Source organism: Saccostrea echinata, unplaced genomic scaffold, assembly GCF_033153115.1.
Source record: "Saccostrea echinata isolate AGI-Se365-2 ecotype Australia unplaced genomic scaffold, CSIRO_AGI_Sech_v1 ptg000015l, whole genome shotgun sequence".
Lineage (NCBI taxonomy): Eukaryota > Metazoa > Mollusca > Bivalvia > Ostreida > Ostreidae > Saccostrea > Saccostrea echinata.
Genome location: NW_026889764.1, coordinates 4183179 through 4209561, shown reverse-complemented (window position 1 = coordinate 4209561; position 26383 = coordinate 4183179). Strand labels below are relative to the sequence as shown.

The 26383-nt window shown below is 33.9% G+C and overlaps 2 protein-coding genes across 4 annotated transcripts in view; one reads left to right on the top strand and one right to left on the bottom strand.

The window, feature by feature from the left end:
• Window positions 1-26383, bottom strand: part of LOC133187428 (cytosolic 10-formyltetrahydrofolate dehydrogenase-like) — a 393706-nt gene that overhangs the window by 332785 nt on the left and 34538 nt on the right. For 2 of the 3 annotated variants that reach the window (XM_061322796.1, XM_061322795.1), the window contains exons 2-21: window positions 17351-17452; window positions 13208-13349; window positions 11715-11949; window positions 9658-9823; window positions 9207-9308; window positions 9018-9107; window positions 8764-8898; window positions 7765-7893; window positions 7354-7439; window positions 7007-7154; window positions 5142-5261; window positions 4652-4714; window positions 4355-4419; window positions 4116-4266; window positions 3624-3694; window positions 2883-2988; window positions 2607-2694; window positions 2254-2347; window positions 1950-2049; window positions 1109-1207 (exon numbers count right to left, since the gene is read on the bottom strand). In XM_061322796.1, coding sequence (XP_061178780.1) covers window positions 1109-1207; window positions 1950-2049; window positions 2254-2347; window positions 2607-2694; window positions 2883-2988; window positions 3624-3694; window positions 4116-4266; window positions 4355-4419; window positions 4652-4714; window positions 5142-5261; window positions 7007-7154; window positions 7354-7439; window positions 7765-7893; window positions 8764-8898; window positions 9018-9107; window positions 9207-9308; window positions 9658-9823; window positions 11715-11949; window positions 13208-13349; window positions 17351-17395 — 2235 coding nt within the window. In that variant the 5' untranslated portion in view covers window positions 17396-17452. Of the gene's footprint in view, window positions 1-1108; window positions 1208-1949; window positions 2050-2253; window positions 2348-2606; window positions 2695-2882; window positions 2989-3623; window positions 3695-4115; window positions 4267-4354; window positions 4420-4651; window positions 4715-5141; window positions 5262-7006; window positions 7155-7353; window positions 7440-7764; window positions 7894-8763; window positions 8899-9017; window positions 9108-9206; window positions 9309-9657; window positions 9824-11714; window positions 11950-13207; window positions 13350-14381; window positions 14467-17350; window positions 17453-26383 lie in introns of those variants that run through there. The other variant, XM_061322797.1, reaches the window with a different exon arrangement.
• On the top strand, window positions 23696-24457 carry LOC133188009 (uncharacterized). The gene has a single exon (XM_061323398.1). The coding sequence runs from the start codon at window positions 23696-23698 to the stop codon at window positions 24455-24457; it is 762 nt and encodes a 253-aa protein (XP_061179382.1).

Here is a 26383-nt window from a genome sequence, read left to right as displayed (position 1 = left end):
TTTTTGTCCTGTCTGTCTGTTTGTCTGTTTATCTGTTTGTCAGTTTATCTGTTTGTCTGTTTATCTGTTTGTCTGTCTGTTGTCAACTTTAACCTTGCCCATAACTTTTGATTGGTTGGAGTTATGAGTTTCATATTTCACAAGTGAATTCCTTGTGACAAGACCTTTCTTTGGGTACAATCATATTTGAGCTTTTGACCTTGACCTTGGAGTTTGACCCACTTTTGCAAAATTTCACGAGACTTTAACCTTGCCCATAACTTCTGAACAGTTGGTGCTGGGGGTTTCAAACTTCACATGTGTATTCTTTGAGACAAGGCCTTCCTTTGGATACCAACAACTTTGACCTTTTGACCTTGACCTTGGAGTTTGACCTAATTTTGAAAAACTTTAACCTTGGCCATAACATTTGAACAGTTGGTGCTTGGGGTTTGAAACTTCACATGTGTATTCCTTGTGACATCACCTTCCTTTGCATACCAACAACTTTGACCTTTTGACCTTGACATAGGAGTTTGACCTACTTTTGAAAAATTTTAACCTTATACATAACTTTTGAATGGTTGATGCTAGGGTTTTCATACTTCACATATGTAATCCTTGTGACAAGATCTTCCTTTGGATACCAACCACTTTGACCCTTTGACCTTGACATAGGAGTTTGACCTACTTTTGAAAAACTTTAACCTTGGCCATAACTTTTGAATGGTCGGTGCTAGAGCTTTCATACTTCACATATGTAATCCTTGTGACAAAACATTCCTTTGAATACCAACTACTTTGACCTTGACCTTGACATTTTACTTACTTTTAAAAAACTTTAACCTTCGCCATAACTTTTGAACAGTTGCAGGTAGGGCTTTCAAATTTCACAGGTATATTCCTCGAGACAACATTTTTATCTTTTAGCCTGGATTTTGACTTGCATTTGAGGAACTTTAACCTTTGCCATAAGCTGCCATACGGGGGCATCAGTGTTTCACAAACACATCTTGTATTTTCTGTTTTTTCTCTCTTAAAAACCTGTCTCGTTTCAAATTCTTATAACAGTCCCTTTTCAATACAATCTCTCCCTGTAGCACAGAGGATTGAGATTACATATGCTTACAATGCGTTCTACGTATTCATCGTGGATAGATTCCTCAACAAAGAGCCGTCCTGCAGCTATACAGTTCTCTCCCTTGTTGAAAAACACAGAACTCATTCCCTGAAGATAAAAATAAAACTTACCCTTGTAAAGTAGAACAGATATACATGTATTGCATTAAAAACATACTGGATTGATCTGGGGCCAACAATAACAAATGATTTGATTGATGTACTTCGAGTGACCCATCGAAATTGTTACTTTCTGATCATTTTTTCAGTACTTGAATTTTTTTTTTTTTTTTGGTTTCATTTTTTTGTTTTGTTTTTGTTTGCTAGAAAACACAGAATGTCAATAACATTTTTAAAGTGAAGGAAGACACATTTAAATTGAACCTTTTTATAGCAATAAATATTAAATCTGTCTAGCTGTCCTGTGTATGATGAAAACATAAATAAATGATTTTATTATCATTGTCAATTTGTGGGATAATTTCAAAGAAAGAAAACACCAACTTACCTATCCATCTTGAAAATTTAGGTCAGAATACATCAAACAAAAATTTTTTGAATGATGGCCTGGTAATTTCAATTGTGCTTTTAACAAAATTATGTTCCGATTATTCAGTAAATTATATTATTTACAACACCATGAAACTGGTAGTGAATTTGAATTCAAATATATTAATAATTTACATATTTCACAATTTAATAAAGAATGTATATATAAGCTTGTACAAATAATATATAACTAAATACACTGCTCAGCCTACATTTTCCCTTATCAAAATACAGTGTATAACTATAAGTGCAGTGCATCTTTAAACTGTTTCATTTTGAAGTTATGAATTTGACATTCTTACCATTCTAACAGCCTTGTCCATATCACAGTCACTAAAAATAATCAGAGGGGATTTCCCTCCCAGTTCCAGAGAAACCTTCTTCAGGTTGGCTTTGGCACAACTGAAATAATTATTTAGAAATTTATCATTTCCTTGATCAAGATAAAAGGAACAAGAAAAACTGAACAATTGCATTAAAATTTTGTAAATCATATGAAAATTAACAGATTAATTTGAAATTAAACTTATTTCAGGAAATGTAATGCCATGCTGCTGCAAAAGACCTGTGAAAAAATCTCTTTTAGAATGACTTTAATCTGTGTACCTTTCCATGATGGTTTTTCCAATAGGAGTGGACCCTGTGAATCCAAGCTTTCTGATCTCTGGATGTTCGGACATGGCTTGTCCAATTGAGGAACCTAAAAATATGAATTCAAAAATATAACATGAAGTACATATCGTATTCAAACCTCTGTTTGCCTCATCAGTTTAGATTTCTTGTCAGAGCTGTCTCCCTTGGTGTTTTTTTCTTTAATCACCAAATGATAGATAGAAATCTGTTTTGATTTTTTCTACCTCCCTACCCAAGCAGTCACAGATATAACTCATCTGGACTGTCCTTCATGGAGGATCTCTCTCTCTCTCTCATGCTCTCTCTCTCTCATTTCTGATTTTCACCTGGACCAGGTAAGATGTTGATCACTCCTGGTGGAAATCCAGCCTTGACGACAAGTTCTGCAAATTTGAGGGCTGTCAGAGGTGTGACCTAGTTAGAAGAAAGGAAAGATTTTCTTAAGTTTACAATTGAAAATACAAGTTGTTCATGCCCTTTACATAATTATATAGTTTACTAATGACACAACATAATTAAATATATATATATATAGCAGAAATCGTTTCATCATGAATTTTGCCCTTTCCATGGTTATTATTTTGTGCCAGCTTGGTTCATACCTGTGCTGGTTTTAGGACCACAGTGTTGCCAGCTGCCAAACAAGCCGCCATTTTCCATGCTAACATCATCAGAGGGTAGTTCCATGGCACCACAATAGCACACACTCTGTAAATCAATCAATATATATATAGTCTTTTCAATATCTTTTTTCATATTGATTTTAAACTTTAATTTAACCCGAAGCTTCCACTTTCATTTAAATAAACATCTAGATGTGGTTTCCATGGAATTAAGATCTCTGAACCAATGGTATCAAAGCTTCAAAATCAATCAAAAGTAAACCATCTTTGCTACATGTACATGGTTCCTGGGGAGAGGAGATGACATCTACTATAGATTCCTAAATATACACAAGTTTATTATCGTGCAATTTCACAAGAAGCACTGTTTGTGAAGTAAAATTACTCACTTTTATTTTATTGATGAAATGCATGTTAAAACCCTTGATCAGCAGTCAACTCTTGCAAGTTGACTTCAACGAGACATTTTTTTTTGAAATTAAGTACTAGCATAAAATAAGAAATCTACAGAATTATTTCCCGTTTGTGTGCATGTACTGTACATACATGTATATGTGGAGAATGGGAAAAACTGACCATTTCTGTGCGTGCAATTTGTTCAATATACATACATGTAGCTCATAAATTAATAAAATGCATGTTCACCAATTCCCATTCATCATGTTTCATTTCATACATTATTTTACACATCATCAAAAAGAAATGATTAACATTACTTACCCGATAGGCTCTCTCTTAGTGTAGGTAAGATTCTTGTTTGGACGGGCATGGTTAATTGGAATGGTCAAACCCTGTAAATAAAAGGAATACTTATGGGACAGCATGTCATACATGTATCTTTACATATATAGCAGTATTAAGATAAAACTTAAAGCTTATTTTATGTGTATACCTGAAAATTATTTACAATATCAAATCAATGAAGGTTCATGGATAATCTTAATTTTAAAATTTGCAAATCTGGTTACAAAATGTTCCAGTCTACAGATTTCCACTTTGATACAATACAATACTATAAGGGTTGTCCCTTAGAATTGAAATAGCAGGGGCCATAAAAAAGTAGAGGGGTGTCTTGGATTCATTCCCTAATGGGGGTTGAGGGGGAATCTCAGTATAACCACGAAATTACGTCATTATTGGTGGGTCTTCTGGACAACCCTGTACATGTACATGTTATTCTAGATGACGACAATAAAAGAGTTCAATTTTAACCTGAATCTTGTCACACCAGCCAGCGAAGTATCTGAATGTGTCGATAGACATCCCCACATGTGTCTTTAAGGCCAGTGTGTACACAGCTCCGGAGTCGATACTCTCCAGGGTAGCTAACTCTTCTTTGTGCTCATCCATTAAATCTGCCAGTCTGAATTCAGATAAATATTTTTTAATAAACACAATTAAAATACAATAAATATGTACTTCCTGAAATTAACAAGGACCAGATAAGATACCTGAACATCAGTGCCCCTCTATCCCTGGCATTCATCTTCCCCCATTCACCTTCATAGAAAGCAACCTAGTACAGAGGCGAAAACATTATCAAATAAAGGTAAAAAATACACCAAAACAGTTGCCCTCATTAAAGTCTCTTTATTTGTTATGCAAAGGATAATTAACTTTTTTGCCATCAGAAATATGTATTTATTTTCTTTAAACACCAAATTCTGCAATTCATTAAAATATTTATCAGATAGTTGAAAACAAATTAGTTTTCCTTTTTCAATAAAATTAAATGATAAGATAAAGACCTTGGCAGCTTCTACAGCTCTGTTGACATCCTCAGGTGTACCCCTAGATACCTTACAGATCACCTACAACAAGACAAAGAAAAATTTTTTTTTGGACAAAAATTTAACAAAAAGTAAGACTGATGATAACTGTTGACATCCTCAGGTGTACCCCTAGATACCTTACAGATCACCTACAACAAGACAAAGAAAACTAAGTCTTTGACAAAAATTGAACAAAAACTAAGACTGAAGATAACTGGGTCATGAGATTTATGATTGGGATCAATACTAAATACTCATGTATTAATTTGTCAAAGGGATAATCAGTCTACAATCAACCCTACTTACTATTGGCTCAAATGATATACACACAGACCTCTTGTTTGATGTGAATATACTGAAAGTTTCCGTTTTGGGATTAAGAGTGTAACTTTGTCTTACAGTCTTCCTTTTGGGATCAACCTTATATCTAACACACCATCACTTGGATCATTTATTATATACTTACAGACTCATCATTAGGGTTAATGGTGTCAAATGTCCTGCCATCAGACGAGTCCACGAATTCGTTGTCGATGAAGCACTGGTGTGGGAAAGATAAATCCATGTTGTTCACTCTCATGTTTACCTAGAATATCAAATCAGAATCCAACTGAAACCCCCAAGATACAAAAAAAACTGAGACAGTGCGGTCTCGTTATTACGATGTTCATTTTGTCACGGGGAAATATCGTAATACCGAGGGCAACGTAATAAAGGTTCCCAATAAAATCCATTAAAACATCGTTTTGAAAGCTTGTTATTTTAGTGGGAGGTGTATTTTTGCCCTTTTGTTCCCTTCCTCTGTTCCAATTCTTAATTAAAACGCTATACACATATATAATTTATTAACAACTTATCTTGAATAGATATCTTCATGATGATATTTCTTCTATTTCCTTCACTTTAAAAGAAATATGCATATTTTTTATAAAAACTTTGGCGATCTTCATTTATCTACCGCCATTTCCATTTACATTTACTTTCATTTCTGACTCTCTAGATAATGTGTTCGTAAAAATTTTAATAAGCCGTCTTCGTATTCAATTTATAGTCGTTACTAAATAAACAACAACAATTTTTTATTTTAATTAATTAATTTATTTATTTAAACAAAAAGGTCAAAATACACAAAGAGGGCAGTGTGACTGTCATATTTATGGACGGAATTTGACAACACACAAGCTATATGTCGAAATAAATTTGATTTTTTTAAATTACTGAACAGAGTTCAATTAGCAGTTCAGCAATTATCGATGTGAATTTCTGCTGACACCTGCGAGGTAGTCCAAGCCACAATCCAAGCTGTTAAAACATAAGTGAAGTTCAAATTTGACCCGAATTATGTTTGATACCCAAGCTGTCCATTACCGCGGTTTAACTGCAAACTAAATTACACAATACGTGTTTAACATACATGCACAGGATTAAATGTAACCTTTTATTTAATAAATTAATTTTATTTATTAACCAAAGTATAAAAGATAAAATAAACTTTTCAGAGATAGATAAACTAGAGACTACATTTATAAATAAACAGTTTAATTGTTTAACAATGGCTTTGACATGATGTCTCCAGTTCTGCTGACCTCGCTAGAACAGTCAAGGTGTTAGCAGTCAAGTGTCACTAATCACCTAACGGGCCTGTAAGTTACACTCTGTCAGAGCACAGGTGTTTCAATGTTTATTTAGCATCTCCTTAAGTGTCTACTGTCGATCAGCACTGAATAAACACGGAGTGAAAAATTTTTTGGACAGAATTTTTACATCGTAATACCAAGTCCCGGCATTTTAGGACATCATAATAAAGGGTCCTATTTTGTATAGATTTGTTAATAAATGGTTTTGTGCTTTGAATTTACAATGTAATAAGCGTTCTATCTTATAAAACCGTCACCGTAATAACGAGACCGCACTGTAATTCACATTTTTCACAGGTTCCATTTGAGTCTCTTTTTTCCTATTATGTGTACATCTATCAGATATTAAGTGTTTTTTTCTATGTCTGTGCTGCTGCATATTATTATATAAATATTGCATGCAGTTGAGCGTAACACTGAAAATTTTCAACCCAAGAAAAGCATTGTTTACTGAGGTTCAGCCCAGGCCAGGTGAACAATGGTTTTCTTGGGGTGAAAATTTTCAATGTCATCCTCAACTACATGTAATATTCATATCTTCCAAAATTATAGTAGCTACATGTATACAGTACTTTCATGTCATTTTATAACACATGTAAGATACTTGTGGTAAAAGATCAAAAACATTTTTCTTCCCATCTTTGCACTACAGCATTAAGAATAGCTATCAAAATTTTGTTTTATGTGAACTTACAGCATCAAATGTGAATGGTTCCTTATCCTCGATTCCTCTGAATCTACGGATCACACAACTGGCAAAGTCCTCAAACCCAGCATTCATGTACACATCCTCGTTCTGTAGACTAACTCCATTACATTTCTCCTTCACCTCTTCCACCAACCTAATGTCAAGGTCAAACATATAATGAAACAGAATTAACAGAATAAAGTGTTGAAAACAAATGAAAGATCCAACTACTCCAATAAATTTCTAGCCATCCACGGTTTTGTATCAACTTTTGGGAGTGGGGTTTGTAGGTCTGCTTTGATCCTGGTATTTGGAGCATAAATTTATTTGAGAAATACAAAGACTTTTTATACCTTACAACATCCATGGAGCCTGCACCAGACTTAAAGAAATCAGTGGCTTCATCCACTTCAATGTTCAGTATGCCACCCCATACAACCTACAAAACAAGTATTTGTATTTTATTTCTTAAACAGGTTTCATTAAAATATACATTCAAACTTCATTCTTCAGTTTCATAAATCTTTCCAACAGGTCTAGAGTGCAACCTGCATGATTGTTTTAATGTAATAAATCATTTTATCTTTAACAAATTTTTTTGTCAAACTATAACTGATATTTCATTAATATCTTGTCCAAATGATTTTCCATATGGAAAAAAAAGCATTGTATGATATCAAAATTTTGATTTTTTTTTTCCATATAAATAGAAATTTTTCATTTTCATCTAAGTCTACAATTAACAACAACTATTAGATCCACACCTTAAGATTTTTGATCATGGTTTCCTCCTCTGGGGCCAGTTCTAACTTTGTCTGAGATGTGTCTTCCTTCCCAAACTTAGACGCCTGGATCATCTTCCCATTCTCAAACTGAAGCTGACTGACATTCACCTAGTGTGACAGGAAAAAACACACACATGTATCTGTTACATATAGCACACATAAGTGTTCCTGACAGCCAATCAGAGGGCTGGATACTTCCACTCATCACCTCATTATTTATATCCTAACTTTTAATCTAAAAGACCACTTGGTGCTCTGATACCGAAACAATTTTATGCTTTGGGTAAACTCTTAAACTTTACTGCAAAAAAATATATGCACAAGTTTTAAAGATGAGTTTATCACATTTTAAAATCCTGACATCACAATACTTTACAGGGTTTCAGCAACAGAATTTCTGTCCTGGCAAACTATGTTCTTCACTTACTGTAGATTGGCAAATAATCACGATGACTTTAATTTCACTATGTTTGCCATTCATCATTTTTCCACGAAATTAAACCCATCGTGAATGCTTCATTAGTTTTTAAAAACGTTTATATGCTTATACGAAATTTTAATTAATTTCTTGCTGCATGAAATTAAAACCATCGCGATTGGTACTTTTTGAGAAATCGTGAAATTTTATTATTAAAACGACATACAGTAATTGATAAAATGGGGAATACTGAGTCCTGTTTAAATTATAACTTCTTGCACAAGTTTTTTTTAAAAATAATTTTCTTTTAGTTCAAAATAATTTATACAGATCCGTTAGGATCAAAGGTGAATCGATTTATCACACACTGAGCATCTATTACTGCTTGAGAGATTAGAGTTTTGTTTTAAAAAAAGATGAAATGAGTATTCATCAAAAATTTTCAGAGCATATCAAAGCAATTCAAGCACTCAATGTCATTGATTCTGCAAAATTTAACAGCCACATTTCATGCATTCTGTTCAAATAATTGTTATAAACCATTCTCTTGTAAAACTCACCATTTTCCCATCATTGCCGAAGATGACCATACCATTCTTGTGTACAATAGCTGGCTTACTGGCACCTGGTACTTCCACCTGTGTTCCCCTGGGCTCCATTCTGTTCCAAAGTCTGGACCCAAATAATGTCACTTTCTACAAAACCAGATATATCAACCTAAAATCTGGAAAAAAATCAGCTTAAATCTCAAGAACATGTACTTCTCACACTTGTTTCTCTTTGATATCAAGGTTGGTAGGAAATTCTGAGTTACCTCCCCATTGATCTCAATCCATGCCCCTGGCACTTTGTCACAGCCTCTGATAAAGTTATGGATGTTTTCTGCTGTCTGATTCAGGTCAATCTTCAAACAATAAACTGTATGTTATTTTTTCCCGTTAATTAAATTTTGTATCATGAAGTTTGAAATAAAATTACTGTTTAAGAATGCACTCTGCATTACCTTTACATTGGCCTTTTTCAGTAGAGGATCGTATGTAGCGCCCTCTTCAGGCTGCACAATCCGTGGTGCTCTCCCCTGGTGGATCATTTGGACAGCCTCTCCCTGAAATTAAATGTATGCAATCAGGTTTAGGAAGACGATTATGTTCATTCACTATGCATTCAGTCTAAAGAATTATCACAAATGAAATACTCATTGTGAGATAGCATGTTCTGTTCAGAACTTTTACAGAAGTAGAAATGAATGAACTGTTTTTAGGTACCTCATTAACCACATCAAATTTAGGGTAGCTAAATCAACATCATTTGCATATAATAAACTGATTCACACTGATCATGACAATCTACTACAAAGGAAGTTCTTATTTTTTAATTTATAAAATATTCTTCATAAAATTCTTTTATTCATATGACCACATCCTGATTCAGAATCCTTTGAATTGCTGACATACCATGGCTTTGACCCCTTCTGGAAACAGGAAGCGGTTGTATATAGTGTCCACAGTATCATCAGGGGAAACGTAGCACTTCTTCTGTAGGAGAATTGGTCCCGTGTCCAGTCCGTCATCTGCCCAGAAAACGGAGAACCCCCCAGTTTTATCACCCTGCATCAAGGTCCTGACACAGAAAAAGGCAATTATTAATATTGAATCCATATACAAATAAGGATTATACAAATAAGGATCATACATGAAATTTTTTTCATTCATGCTTATAATTAAAATATGTCATGTCTGAAACTAAACATAATTATAGATTCATTAGTTTTTTTTTATTTAAGAAATATGTGATCAAATCCTGTGAAGGCCGAAGGCTTCTCAGAAGATTTGATCACGTACCGACCCACTTCATTTCCCATTTTTTAAAAGTTTTTCAACTTTTTATTTATTACTTACATATACATTTGAATAAAATCGAATATAGATACTGCACTAACTGTTCGACGTAGATTTTGACAAATTACGCAAGGTGTAAATCGGCTTGAAAAGCAGTTACGCTTCAAATTCATCTTACAAAGGATTCTGTTTTGAAGGGAATATTCTGTGAAAGGCTACTTGTGATCAATTATAGTGAGCTTATTGGTGTCTGGGAATTTTTGTATTCATGAGAACCCATATTCGATATTTAAAAAACACAAGAAACACGTCCGATGTTGATAATAAAAATTGGAGGAATTTCGGTTGGAAAGGGATGGATGGAGACACTTGTCCGGACCAGTTAATTTGAAATGAAGAATAAAATTTGATCAGAAACATAAATTTTACTATTTCAGTTAGGCATATTTATCATGATGTTGATACGGATGGAGACACTGGCGACAGCTAACATTGTTAAGACAATGATCTCGATAATGGAGGTATGCCTACTAAACTTCCGAAGTGTTTGTAAGCTGTTTGTGGCAAGATTGCATTACTTTGATATTTCCAACAGATTTTCAAATTTATTGTGAATAAAGTTTAATGAAAAAAATTATAACACTCAGAGGTCTACAAGAAAAATTAGGGTAAACGTTGAAACTATGCAGCTCAGAAATGAAACTTATAACACGTAGTTTTCTATTCTCTATGTAAAATCGATCAAGAACTGTATTGAATACTTGTTTACATTGTAAATAAAATGATTATTATTTTACTCGTGTATTTTGTACATTTTTATATATGAAAAGCATGCTATATTGCTAAGTAAAGTAAGTCTTTTTTATGTACATATTACTGCGCTGTGTTATTAATTCACATAATGACCTATAACCTTCGAAAAACTTCATACAGGTATGAAGATATTTGTACCTGTATACTTATATCTAATAGAGAGATACCACAAATGTATATATTCATAATTGAGTCTTTATCTGATTAAATGTCACTGCAATGCATGTATAAGGAAATTTACCTTGAATGAATTTATTAATAAATTCATCTACACTAGCGAAGGATTTCTAATCCGCTACTCTCCTGGCCACCCTTTGGCATATGGTGTGATCAAAAGTCCGGATTGTTTACATCACATGATCTTAAATCTTACCACATATGCACAGCTTGTTTCATCGACACAAATAAAAAGAGTTCTTAAAAATTAAAGTATTGAAAGAATAATTAACAAGCAGGTATCGGACGATGTTTATTTGTTATTTAGGGTGCAAATCTATATCTGCAATATAGATTCCTGATCACATAATGTGCATATCAGCTAAAGTTGGATAACGTACACCACAGCTATAAAATGGCATGTTATCTTACAGATTGTGTACATGTGTTTTTCATTCCCGAGACCACAGAGTCAAGATATATCCTGAATGGAGCTACTGACATTTACAAAAGCAATTGCTGATTGGATGAATGATATAAATTAACTCCAAAGACAGTTCAAGAAAATCCCTTTGGTTTGCGAGGAGAGTTGCAGATCAGAAAAACCTTGGCTATCAAGGATGTAATAAATTTGAATGATGATTTTTTTTTACTTTGTTTTATAAATAGAGCATTAGTGATTAGATTAGATGGTTTACGCATACCAGTTAATGGCTGATGCTCCCCGATGCCTTGGAAGGAGGGAGGGGTGGTAAATTATGGATTGGTACTTAGGGTAGTTGATGACATCCATGGGGATGAACTGAGAGCAGAATGGGAGGACATTTAGCTCTGCCCCCACAGATTTGTACTCCTCCAGAATCTCAGGGACAGCAACCTTCTTCACTTGCCATCTCTTATACTTAAATACAGGGATGTTGTCCTTAGCTGCTGCCAGGGCTGTACAATGGACAAAACAGAAATTAATCTCTGTCCACAATTAAAAATATACTTTACCTACAATAATATAAAATGTACTGAATTGAGAAATTGCATTTTTTCTCAAAGGAAAATTTGGTGTCTTAATTTATTTAACTTAACTAATTTTTTAATAAACTGCTATGTATCTATGCATTTTTCTGTTCAAAATCAATGGTGCATCTTGCACAAGGAAATATTATGGCTTCATAGATATATTTAGCTATAAGATAGGAAGTACCCTGTATACACAATAAAGGTACACATGTTAAGTAGGATATCAGATGTTCTAGATAAGTTTAACCCTAATCTACATAATACTATTTTGGGAAGGTTGAGAGGCTCTTGGTAATGATCCACTTTATCAAGGTTAAATTTGACAATGCCTCCAGCATATTTTGACACATCATAAACAATTTACCTGGTCAACCTGGTCAAAATAATAACATTAAGAACAGACTATAACAAGTAAATGTAGATTTGTAATCCAGAGTTCCATCAATGAACAGTGACATTGTGTCCATTGTCAGCCTTGTACTTCATTTTATCATGTTTTGAACCTTATCTTCTATGCTAATCATTGAGTCTCAGAATTTTAAAATTTGGGAAAAACAACCCCCACTCAGTCTGTCTAAATACTTTGATTTCTCATTGGCATCCACTCCCCTGCATTACTGATCTGAAGACTCTGAACAGAAACCTAACCATCATTAAATTTTACAGAAAAAATTCTACAACATTACTTAGCTCTTGACGAACAAGATGAATTGATTTAGCCTGAATCTGAAACATTTCTCTTATAATTTATATACACAATTATTGTGTATTCCAGTTATATATACAATTTTTTCCCAAATTTCAATTAGAAAATTCCCCATAATGTTAAATAACATAAATGTAAATAAAATATTAGAGTGTCCAAAAACTGAAAGTAAATAAGTTTAAAAAAAATTAAGAAGAATGTATAATAATTATTATAAATTTAAATTCAAACATATCATATTTGTACTGTTTTGCACTATTGTATTGAAAATGTTTACCTAATATGGTAAAAAATGTTTCTAACTTTAAAATTTCAAGGGATCCCCCCCAAAAAAATATTATGTGGTAATAACCATGTACTTTATTCTGTAAACAAGACATAACTATGCAATATAATAGTTCTATATTGACATTAAGTGACACCCATCTTTTTCTACTATTTTCCCTACAATTTTAAGAGTTTGTACTAGGACTTTACCCAGTGGGTCTGGTTTGCCATTGACATCAGGAACAGTAAACACCCCTACGATGTGATGCCCGTCCTTCTGTAGCAGTCGATAAACCTCTGCCCCAAACAGACTCTGACCAATCACTGCAACCTTCATTCTGTTGTACCAAGACTGTCAATATAAAATCAATCTATCAATAAAAAGGATATCAAAATCATTACCCAAAAATGCTTAAACATGCAAACAATGATTTTTCATTTAATTTTGATTTAGGCTTCTACCAATTCATAAATATATTTACTGGTTTTACATAAATCGTGATTTTTCTGTGCGATTCCTTAAAAAAAAATTCTACGTTTACAACCTCATGGACTATACTAGCTGTAACAAAAGTTTTACTGTGAACCGATGAGTTTTACAATTTACTGTCAGATGGCACCTGCATACTTACAGCTAAAATGGGGAAATAAACCCCTTGCGGTTTTTCAATGTACTGCCTGTTACATGTAAAAATGTAAGTAATATGTATTTCAATTCTAAAGTTCAAGAGGTTATGATTGGATTCTTTTCACTCATGCATATAAATCACAAAGTGCTATGTGCTTTGATCAGAATATACAATGCATTATGCTTGCATGGTCAAATTAATGCTGCAGTACATCAGGTCTGCATGCCTTCATAAACTTCCAAAATTGATCTTCATATTTTTTTTTAGTAATAAAAACTGCTCAAAAAATCATCACTTGCTAGCTTGCCCCTGTTAAAAATGCTAAATGTCTGCATAATGATTTATATATTATGTAATTCACTTATCCTTCAAAACATATTCAACAGCATGCACGTGCTTACAGCTAGGGTCATTAGTGAGGATACGATCCTGACCCAATTTACATGGTGCCATCTAAATCTGCATTATATATACAGCAAACATTTCAACATTAATTTTCACTTTAATTAATAATATTTTTTTTTACATGCCCTTACTCTGGAATGATTTATAACACACTCTAAGAAAAAAATATATATATTATGCATGCCATATATTTATATACAGACTACATTCCCTTGCATGATATTTTTTGATAAACATATATACCTACAAAATAAACTTAAAATCAATTCTTACTTCAAATCATAAAACCCTTGCAAGCCTTCAGGAGATTCGATCATCAAAGATTATACAATAAATAACAGCTAGCCTACCTTATCTAACTCTGTTGCAGGTTTATAAAGTAGAGCAGACTAGTTAAATTCCAGCACTGTTTACAAACAGGCCTTGTGCAAATGTAACATGGGTTAACCCTAAACGTGGATTACAAACTGGTGGTCTGGTCACATGATCAACAGCAGTCTGACATATATATATATCCTGTTTATTGTGAATGACAAAGGGGATTAACTCTGTGTGTAAACATTTACCTGTGGAGCTTTGACACAATTGCAAACTGTTATGTAACATTAAATAATGTTTTATCAAGTGCTATCTCTTGTTTGAACGAATCTGAATTTTTAATCTGATACCACCCCCCACCCCCCACCCCCACCCCAAAAGATAATTTATAAAGATTTTTTAAATCATATTATGTACATCTTATGAATTTAAATTTTAATATTCTCTGTAAATTGTTTTTTTTTTTTATTTTGAAGTCATCATCTTAATTTCTACAAATCTATATCTTTCGTAAATAATTTTTTTAAAAAATTCTAATAATACTGAATCTACAGGCTTGTCATGCACTTACCAAGATCAAATTTTAAAATGTACTTTACTCTTTTATACATGGGTAAAAATAAATAATTTCTATAGTTATAATGAAATAATCAATTAAAATTTTAACTCTGACATATATTATTCCTATATATTTGATACTAAACTGTTGCAATGCTACTTATAAATTTTCCTAAAAATGTTATATAAATACATGTATAGTATTGCCTATTGCAAAATGCATATTTATTTTAATATTTATTCAGTAACGAGTTTGTAAAGTGATGATCAAAAAGAGTGCCAATTAAACATCTTCAAGCTAGCTGTCACAGAATTTTCAAGTTCAATATTTATGACATTCAAGAAATTCCTCCTCCTAGAATGTCTGCACTCAATATTTTCTGGGGAAAAAAAACTGCTTGAAAATCAACATTTTTATACCAAATGTTCAAAAATGGCAGGAAAAGGTGACCTTCATGATTTGAGAGTTGATACTTGAAGAGATATTACATGTAACACAACAGTACACACAGGGATATGCCTGGCTGTTTTTTCTATTTTGCACCTTTTAAATAAAGGAGCAGCTTCCACAAAATCAAGTACATCGCTAAATGTCTTAATTGTGTAAAGCACATTCAGAAAGGACTAAATAAAATCTTGCTAACTTGCTGAAAAATAAATTTCTGCCAAATATTGTACACGCCTAATGCATTTACATTTTATTCAACATACAGTGTTTTCCCTTTATTTCAAAGTAAAGGGTTAGAGGTCAATTGCAACAGACTAGGGGTTGAGGCTATGAACAAAATCGTTGTCCACCTTACAAGAATTATTTTTCTAAGTGGCATTTTTATCTATTGAAGCAGTTAATTTGGCTGGTAGCTGATTCTTACAGATAACAATCGAAGATCTACTGTTTTTCAAGGGGTTGTAACAGTTGCTCTACATGATATAGAATTCAGAACAACATATCAGAGAGCTACAGATCCTCCCACTGAGAAAACCTTGATTTATGGTGACAATTTTTGTTACAAGCTTCAGGTATTATTTCTCACATTATATATGACTTCCCCCATCTAATGTAAAGGTACAGGCAAGATTCAGGTGGGGTATCTCCTGGAATGCAACCCCTCTAAAACCAGAAAAATATAGTCTCCAATGTGAATTAGGTAAAATTACAGTTGTTTATGTGTTCAAGTAAGCTTCTCTAATTGCTGATTATTAGAAGCATACCAGGGCTAAATCCCCAGGCCAACCACCTGACATTGTCCTTGACCCACTGAAGACCCTGGCATCACCCAGAATCCTTGCCATCCATTATAGCACCCCCTTCTAATTCAAAATCTTGGAACTCCCCCATAATGTATATTTTATTCCTACTCTTATAGGCTTATTACTTTTTACTTTCACTGATTCCAAATGGCCCTCTGTAACCATTTCTACTCTGATAAAGGGGCATAACTCTCACCATTGTTTCACCTGCTTATTTTCAAAACTGCCATAAATTTGGAACTGTTTACAGGTAAATGAAGTTACCATAGGTTTAAAAATATATCTAAAAGACACCATGCTTTAGGCAAGGAAATCCATCTAATGCCAGAAATTATACCCAAAGCTTGCAACAAGACTTACAGGTGTTGCTGTAAATTAAAGGGTTTTTTTTTTTCAATGTGTGGATCTGTACTGCTCTTGAACATGCATGTCTTTCAGAATTATTATATTACAGGTCTAATCCTGGCTGTGCTTCAGCCTTGCCAAGAGTTCTAAGGAACTCCAAAAATGGATATTCAAACAGTTCAAGAGTCAATAACTGGGATTCCATTGGGATCCAACTGATTATTTCAATATATGTTAAAAACAAAAATAACTGGAATGTATATTATTTATTTTAATTCAGTGCTTTTCACCGTTTATTGTTTCATGATCTTTCTCCTTTCTCTAATTCCTGGTTGTTTAAATAATTTATGAAAATGTCCCAGACTAAGGTCGCCCTTAACAGGTGAAACTGAATGGTTTAATTTAAAAAAAAAAAAAAACTCCAACATTCCAGTTTACCAAAACTGCAAAAGATATCTTTACGTAGGAGAAATAATCATGACATGACAATACAAAATCACAACAATTTCAAGAAGAACACAGGACTGTTGTCATGGTTATTCTTTGGTCCAGATGGAATTATGACACAAGGTCTTGTAGCATATGTGGCATCACATGATCAAGAATGAAGACCCTCCAAAATCGTCATCAAACTTCCACTCTCAGAAGAGATCAAATTTATCACAAAGCGAATAAAGTTTCCCATTTTCGTGTTAAATTCTTAAAGACGTCTTTTAGATCATTTTTGCCAATTTCAAGGAACACTGCAGTCCATCTGGTGTGTTGCTGCAGGTGCACGCTCAACAGTTTTCCTAATAATGGCGCGAAAATATCTTAACGACCTAATATTTTGTTATCTATACATTACCTGTGAGGTAGAAAATAGACGGGCAAATTGTCTCGATGCAAACATTCTATCTGGGTCAGTTTATCAGTTAGGTTTACCCTTCTATCATGTCCCCAGACGTTCGAAGAGTATGGTTGGCGGTCAAGGTCGTTTGACGTGCCAAGTTCTTACGGGATATTTGATTGGTTGCTAGAACGCACACCTACAGTAGAGGATGAGTTATTTTCTCCTGCTCTTATTAACGTGGCGCCTCGATGTTTACGAGGGAGCAACTATTTTTTTGTGAGTTTTATCCATGTGTCTGTATGCTTGTTTGTCAGATAAATTTGAAAAGAAAAAAAATAAACATAGACCCATAGGTTCATACCCCACTGCGTCTTTACACCAGAAGTGCAAGATCGTGGATTGTTAAATGTAAAATAAATAAATAAAATTTTGAATCTACTTAAAAGTTGTTAAAAATTATGACACTTTCAGTAAAAAAAAAAAAAAAAAAAAAAAAAAAAAAAAAAACACGTTTAAAAAAGACTTACCACACCTTTATAAATAAAGTCTAGTTTCTACACTTTTAAGTATATTTAAAGTTGATTCAAAATATTAAAATTTATTTTACACTTAACAATCATAGGCACTCCCCAGCTTAATTGTTAAAAAAATATATATCTACTATACTATAAACATAACATGTTTATAGTATAGTAGATATATATTTTTTTAACAATTAAGCTGGGGAGTGCCTATGTTAACAATCCGGAAGACAAGACCTCTATGTATTGCTTGTCTTCCGGTTTGTTAAATGTAAATTAAATTTTTAAAAATTTTGAATCTTCTTTAAATATATTTAAAAGTTGTTAAAATAGAGATTCTGACACTTTCAGTAAAGAAAAGCCACGTTTGAAAAAGACGCACCACAACTATATACATAAACTCTAGTTTACGTCTTTTTTAAACGTATTTTTTCTTGACTGAAAGAGTCAGAATCTTTATTTCAACAACTTTTAAAATTTAACAATCCGAAAGACAAGCCCCTATGTATTGAACATTTTAAAAGAAATAAAAATAAAATAATTGTCAATATTAAGTGGGAATTGTGTCATTGTGCGGTACTTTTTCTTTTGATGTTAGCCATACTTTAAATCGAAAACCTTTGGCTGAATTCCAACGTATTATAACTTCTAGGGGGCGGAGCTTAGCCGTACAATAACTTCCAAAAGAACTCAATACTTTTTGAATATTTTTTCTTCAATTTCTGTAAGCATATAAAACCTATCCAGAGGAAAAATGAGAAACCTCACAAAATTCAACACCCCCCCCCCCCTCCCCCCTCTTCAATCTGAAAATGCATATACGTGAAAACCATTTTCAAGAGGATTAATACATGTAAAGTCATTAGTTAACTAATTTAAACAAAAAATTTTAAAAATACACAGAATTTCACGAAATACTTGTATTCAAATTAAAACAGATAACTGAAATCTAACAATATTGAAAACGCACAATTTGATTCCCTTAATAGCAACTGTTTTCTGAGGTCTTTGAGTTACATTCAAACTGATACATGTTCGATCGTATATACATGTATTTGGACTATTTCACACGACATTCCATAATTTTGATACCTGTGGCTAGAGTACTTGACTCGGATTTCCTCAGGACATGCAGGCGTATCGATCCATATTAACGGTAATGTAGAGGGTCATAGTGCGGGCGGATCCAGGTTTCCAGTATTGTGCCTGTATTTGTTATGGTTTTTGAAATACTCACACTGCTTAAATTAACCCATCAAATACAACTGCACACTCGTTTAACATTGCTTGATTTTTCAATGCAACCATCTCTTTCGTACTTTCTGCTTTGTTTGAACACCCCGGTGTACACTTACGATGGACCTAAGCTTATGACGTAATGTAGCGAGCAGTTTGGTGCTGAAGGAGTGACTATGCTAATGACCATGACACAAGACATTTACAGACACTTTCTTTCGTTTGTAAGGAATTTATTGTACAGAGAGGCGTGACAGTCTCGTCGCTGCGCGACTCGACTGCCACGCCTCTCTGTACAATAAATCCATTACAAACGAAAGAAAGTACTGTAAATATAACTTAACGACAAATATTTTTATGTCCCAGAAACATTTTTTTAACAAATGGGGAAATTTTAATTATATATATATACGTTGCAGCGAGTTTAAGTGTACTAGTGTCGTTTACCGATTTTTATGCCATATGTGTTTATTTTTATTTTCAAATAAAAATCATGTAGTAAACGACACTTGTATTTAAATATTTGTACAATGGGAAGCCGGATTTTGTTTTCAGATACTTCCAACGTACAAGTTTGCTTTAAATTTTTTTAGGAGGGGGGTGGGGGTGGGGTGCGGATACAAAGGGAGGTTACGGTGATTGGAACCCCCCTTTATTTTTGCCAAGTTGAGAAAGAAAATATAAAATGTGTTTCCTGGAATGAATATTATTACGTGCTTTGAATGAAAAAAGTAGTTCAAAACAACTCTGCAATCTTTGCTCATTCCACTTGCTAGACTGAAACTCGCACATTTGCTGTCATCCGTTTAACTTAATTCAGTCTCCCCGGGGCACAACACCCCCATGCTTACTTTTTTTTTTTAAATTGTATGAATCCTACGAAGGCCCATTGAGCTCATTTTCGTAGATAAAAAAAATATATTTTTCGCGTTATAACGCGAAACTTTCGCGAATAAACGCGTAACTTTCGCGTTATAACGCGTAACTTTCGCGAATAAACGCGAAACTTTCGCGAATAAACGCGTAACTTTCGCGTTATAACGCGTAACTTTCGCGAATAAACGCGAAACTTTCGCGAATAAACGCGTAACTTTCGCGTTATAACGCGTTACTTTCGCGAATAAACACGAAACTTTCGCGTTATAACGCGAAATTATACATATATAGTCATGTTACTCAGGAACCTGTGATCTTGACTGACAGATAAAAAACATGAACGCAGAGGGGGACTTCTATGAATTTATAAATGACATTTCTTCAGAAGATGTAAAAGAGAATTGATGCGAGAAATGGATAGATTAGTGTTGATTTTGCATTTAATCTCAAAACCCTACTAATTAATTAAATGAATATTCCTTTAAAGACTTTCTTGTTTTTCACTTGTTGAATCCAAGAAATTCTGTAGACTAATTTTTTTTCTCAGGAAGATCTCCACTCGTTGCTTTCTTTGAATAAATTGTCAATGTTTTCGTAAGTAATGGTATGACCAAATGGTGCAACCTTAAAATACAATGTTGCATTTCTTCAGTGAGTCTATCGGAGATGAAATATTTGATACGAATATTTGTCATCCAATTTTCACATTAGGTTACTCATGTGATGTGAAACAATTGTTCCGTGAAATACAAATTTACCTCGTTGTCAATTTTCTGAGATCTTTTATTTCAAATTCTATATAGAGTGTTCAATCTAATTAAAATTAGACTTATATTTTCGCTCCTCTACTATACGCTTCAACACTTGTATTGAACAGCATTGAGAAAGACAAAATGTGACGGCTAAAAAGTTTTAGAAAGAGGAAAGACACATTCAATGGAGAGAAAACATAAAATTTCAGCTCTTGATAATCCAAGTTCAAAATAGTCTTTTGTTCTTCACTGTAATGAATAAACTAGATCATTAAAAAGTAAAACTGTAGACTTATGCAAATGTCTCTGTTTTACAGGGAAAGTTTCGCGTTATAACGCGAAAGTTTCGCGTTTATTCGCGAAAGTTTCGCGTTATAACGCGAGAGTTACGCGTTTATTCGCGAAAGTTTCGCGTTATAACGCGAAAATTACGCGTTTATTCGCGAAAGTTTCGCGTTTATTCGCGAAAGTAACGCGTTATAACGCGAAAGTTTCGCGTTTATTCGCGAAAGTTTCGCGTTATAACGCGAAAAATATATTTTTTTATCTACGAAAATGAGCTCAATGGGTTTTCGTAGAATCCTTCCAATTCTACGGATGTTTCAGAAATTATTTTAACCGGTGAATCTGAGTGAACTCCAAGTGGTGACAGCATTACCGGTATATGAATACTGCGTGTAGTTGAGGGTAACATTGAACTGAAATTTTCACCCCAAGAAAATCATTGTTAACCAAGGCGCAGCCAATTATTTTGGGGGTAGGGCTTCGTCCCCCTTTTTTCCTACGGCCATGCATGCATTATTTGTATCTAATTAAGTCATTATATTAAAGGGAGTATGCACAAGAGGGTTTTTCTCTCCTTGTGTATATGATTATATGTTTAAGTGTGGGGAACCTGACACCCCCCCCCCTTGAAAAAAATGCTGGATCCGTCAATGAAGGGGGGGGGGTCGATCTATCTTTGCAAGCCCATTGACTTTTCAGTTCACTGTGCTCCCCACATTGCATGTGAAGCTTATAGTTTAACGGATCGAAACCTTTAGCTCGTGAATGGGGGGGTGCATTAATTCAACACTTATTGCGTCTCGTCTCCTCTGAAAAATCCTTGAACCGCCGTGGACTGCATAGGATTTTTTTTTAAATTACATTTTATCTTCCCCTAACTGAATAGGCTCATACATTCTAGTGAAAATTAGATACAAATGACGCACAAATAAAATATAAAAATAAAGAATACTAGTATACATGTACTAAACATATAGACCGTGGCAAACTACTCACTCATGTTTAAAAATTGTAAAATGTACAGAACAATTCGAAACCAGCTTTCAGAACAAAAACATGAACCCTGTTTAAAGATAAAGAAGGTAAACTGACTTTTTTAAACTCCATCAATGTCTGCAGTATATATTTACATTTAACGAAAGTTTTGGAATAGAATTTCTGATATTAATTATCTCGAGATGATCTGAAGAAGATTGAATTCGATCTTTGGGTGGGTCCCTTTTTTAGTATATTGCAAAATAGCAGGGTCACAATACAATAATGAGAGAGAGAGGTTTGTGGACTATACATAAAATTCCCCTCGGAGCTAGATTTCCATATGCTGTAACCAAGACTATTCGGTTCAAATGGCAGGCATCTGCAGCCAACACAGTGTGTCATTTTAATGTTGCATAATATGCTAGCACCAATTTTTTTCCACTGATAAATGGTTCATTTTAAATTGATATAAACATGTGGATTTATATGTACCATAAAGTAAGACATCTTTACTGAAAATCGATTGGGTGCATCAGTATGATCAATCTTATATTTGGATGATGATTATCCTCATGGTTTGTAGGTTATGACATATACAAAAGAACCAACATTGGATCCCCGTTACGACATTGTATTCACCAACCAATTGCATGGTTTTTCAATAGGCATTCACGTCCCTCCAGAGGCTCCCTACAGGGTTGTTATAGATCTTGCTTATACATATTATTCTAAAGGAATATGTTCACCAAGGACAACATACAGTATTTGCATCTTTTTATTTTTGTTAATCAGGTCCTGTTAATGAGTAATGACATGTCAAAAGTAATTTTGTTTGTTTGAATTGCGCGTTGACGTGTTCGATAAAGATACTTAGGGGCAGGTAACTGCATTTGAAGTTATCTTTCAGGGTGCGTTCGTTTCACTGTTCAGAACACTCTGAACGGACAGAACAGCAAAAAAAAAAATGAAAATGAACACTGTCCGGAACATGTTCTCTTTGTACCCGCGAAATAGTTGGTGTAGAGAGAACAGTGACGTCACTAACATGGCGGATTCATGGTATCACTGCAGCTGCGCATGCGGGATTTATTTTGCAACGGAAGCCAGATACCAGAGACACCAATGCTTCCAGACAAATAATGCCGATAGGTCCAATTACGGTAATTTTTGCTTGTATGTATAATTAGTTATTTATATTTGATTAATTAGAGCAAAAAGACAAAAAAAAATCTTATTGTAGAACCACGTGCAGAATGTAATAATCCAAAAGCGCGTTGTGTGACCCCCCACCCCCACCCCCACCACCACCACCACACACATACATACAAAAAGCAATTGGAAATAAAATGTGATGTTTTAAATTATTTAATTGTTTGCTTTTAAAATAGAGAATGATATTCCTTTAAAAGTTTTCCGTTTAACTAAGGGGAAAGTGCGCAACTTTAGCCAATATTGAACTGGTTTAGAAAATAACGTATAAAAATGTTTATCAGCTGTCTATTTAAATGTTGAAAGGATAATTAAAAGTATATGCACACTCAACTAAAATAGCCCCAAAGTGGAATTTTTTTAGTCATGTCAGAGGAAAAACTTGCGTATCTGCTGATCAGTATTAATTTTATTTAAGTAATCATCCATGAAATCAATAAATAGGATAATAACAAAAATCTCTAATTTTATTTATAGAGAGAGCCGAAAAAGCGAAAACGAACATGGAGAGTAAAACATTTTTTCAGTGTGAAGAATGTGGGGATTTTTTCGACAGCATGACCGTTTTCCAAAACCATGCATGTGCTCGTGCACGCGTTGATCACCAAGGGCCCACCGCCCAAGAGCAGTGTGATGCCAGAGAACCACCCAAAGATGAAAAAGGTAATAACTACGGTAATTCTTGGACAAGAAATGCAACTTTGCTGCTAATAGACTTGTATAAAAAATACAAGGACCAAATCCAGAGTGGCAAAATTAGGAAAAAAGGTTGTGTGGGAAAAAATAACAAACCAGATGAGGGATATTCGTTCAATTCTGAACAACTTGCTGGTAGATGGAAGTCTTTGTTAAGGGCCTACAAAAATGTAAAAGATCACAGTAAGAAATCTGGGAGTGGAAAGAAAACATACAAATATGAAAATGAGCTGAATGACATACTAGGTAATGATCCTATAATAAACCCCACATTTACACTCTCATCTGACGCATCCAGTTCCGCTGCTGAAAAAAGAAAATTAGATGAAAGCGAACACAGTGACGTTGAGACATCCAGTGAACAATCATCATGTAGTACATCTGCACCGAAGAAAAAACTCACAAAAGGGGGGACAGAAAGACAGAGAAATGAAATGATGCAGGTTTTTAAAGAATATCAAAAAGAAGAGCAAAAAGAAGAAAGAATTCGGAGAGAGAAACTACAGAGAGAAAAAATGGGCCTGATGCGAGAATTAATCGATGTTATGAAAGAAAGCACAAAGAAATAATAAACGACATTGGTAATGCGAAAGTATGAACAGAAACAGTATTTAATTTAGTATAGTGTCTGGTAAATTTTAGATATGATCTTGATTTGAAGCAAATCTAGAAATGATCATGGGTTTAAAAAAAACAGGATAGACAGACCCATATCAACATTCTCTGTTTTCACTAAAAATTTATTTAATTGTAATTTTTTTTTTTTTGGGGGGGGGGGGTGATGTCAGACAATAATCACCATCAACATTTTAAAATGTTCATTATTTTTACTCTCTTTTCAGAATGTGTGATCTGCATGGATGCAGCTCCTGATTGTGTTTTATGTGACTGTGGTCATTTGGTCACATGTATGGAATGTGGGAAGAAAATAACAATTTGTCCACTCTGTCGAGTGGAGATAAAACAAAGAATCAAAGTTTTTATGTAAAGTTCATTACTTGTTTTCATTGTGTAATAGATAGTGTTAAGAGAGTAAGATAAAATAGACGTTTTTTTTTATGCTCCAGGTTGGAGGGTACTGTATAAGTTCATGTTAAATTTTATTACTAATTTTAAGGATTTATAAAATATTTGTATGTCCAAAGCTCTCGAATGTTGGATTATATGATGGGTGTTATATTGGAAAAAAAAAATGATTGTCTTTATTTCATTCTCGTAAATGCATTTTTTTTAATTTATTGAGTGGTAAGTAACCATGTCTTTCTTCATTGTTCATTGTCATATACTTGATAAAACGTTTTAAGATTTTAATTTCTTTTAATTGTATTTCAACTTAAAGAGGATAAGCAGCATACTACATGTGCATACCATTGGTTCAAGCAAGTTAAACAATATTTTTTTGTGCATAATGTCAAATGTTCACTGAGTCTTCTGCAAAGAATGTTGCGTTTAATAAAGCCCCCCGTCTCATTTTCCTGAACAGCCAGTTGAGGCACTGGCGATTGATCAACTTCCAGTGGTTCCATATAGTCCTCAATATCCTCATTTTGAAGAAGACAAATATTGTGCAGAACACAAGTGCACATGATAATTTTAACTGCTGTTGGAATACTTAGTACATCGAGATGATGTAAACGTCGAAACCTGCCTTTTAAAAGTCCAAATGCTCTCTCAATGCAACAAATGTCCATTGTCACGATAAGGCGTCATAAGCCATCGTCGCACGGGGTAAGCTCCGTCTGCAATAATGTGGTTTCCGTTACAGACCTCTAAGCCAGACTTCCACAAATCGGAATTCCTCAAGACACGGGCATCGTGACAACTCCCTGCATCGAGTTCATGACAATTCTGCAAATAGCCTTTAACTGTGTCGAAAGTAGGACGAGATAGTCTAAACATCCTCTTGAAGTCGGTATCTGAGTACTTTGAGACCACATCCTCGCAACAGTTTTTAATTCTACTTTTTGGTTCTCTGGTGTAACTAAAAAAATTTAAAGAAAATTCAAAATAAAGCAAAATACCCTCTGTTTCATGTTCAATAAAAAAAGAATAAAGCTAAATTTTTTTCATCTGTACTACAGTGTATATTGATACAAATATTTCTGAGCTCGTTACTTTCTTAATTAAAATTATTGTCTCCCGAGAAATTCAGTACATAAAGCGCAGATACTATAAATTTTTATACTAGTTAAGCATTTCAATTCAGCATTAAATCACGAACGCATCCAGATTTTTTTTTGGGGGGGGGGGGTATAATCTCGATAAACACCCAAAGAAGAAATTTCGAAAACAAAACTTTTTGACAGGCCAAAAAAAAGCACATGGAAAACTTGTCCAATTTTCTCCTAAATCCTAACCCTAGTTGTATTTCGAATGGGATTGGGGGGGGGGGGGGGGTTCAACTCAAATTTTTAAAAAACAAGGTTGAAAGGCAGTATTTGCATTTCAAATATATTGCACCAAATTTTGACTTCCATGTACTCAGAAGCCAGTGT

Excerpts from the sequence above, each read along its gene's own strand:
- LOC133188009 (XM_061323398.1), top strand. The coding sequence starts at position 23,696 with ATGGAGAGTAAAACATTTTTTCAGTGTGAAGAATGTGGGGATTTTTTC.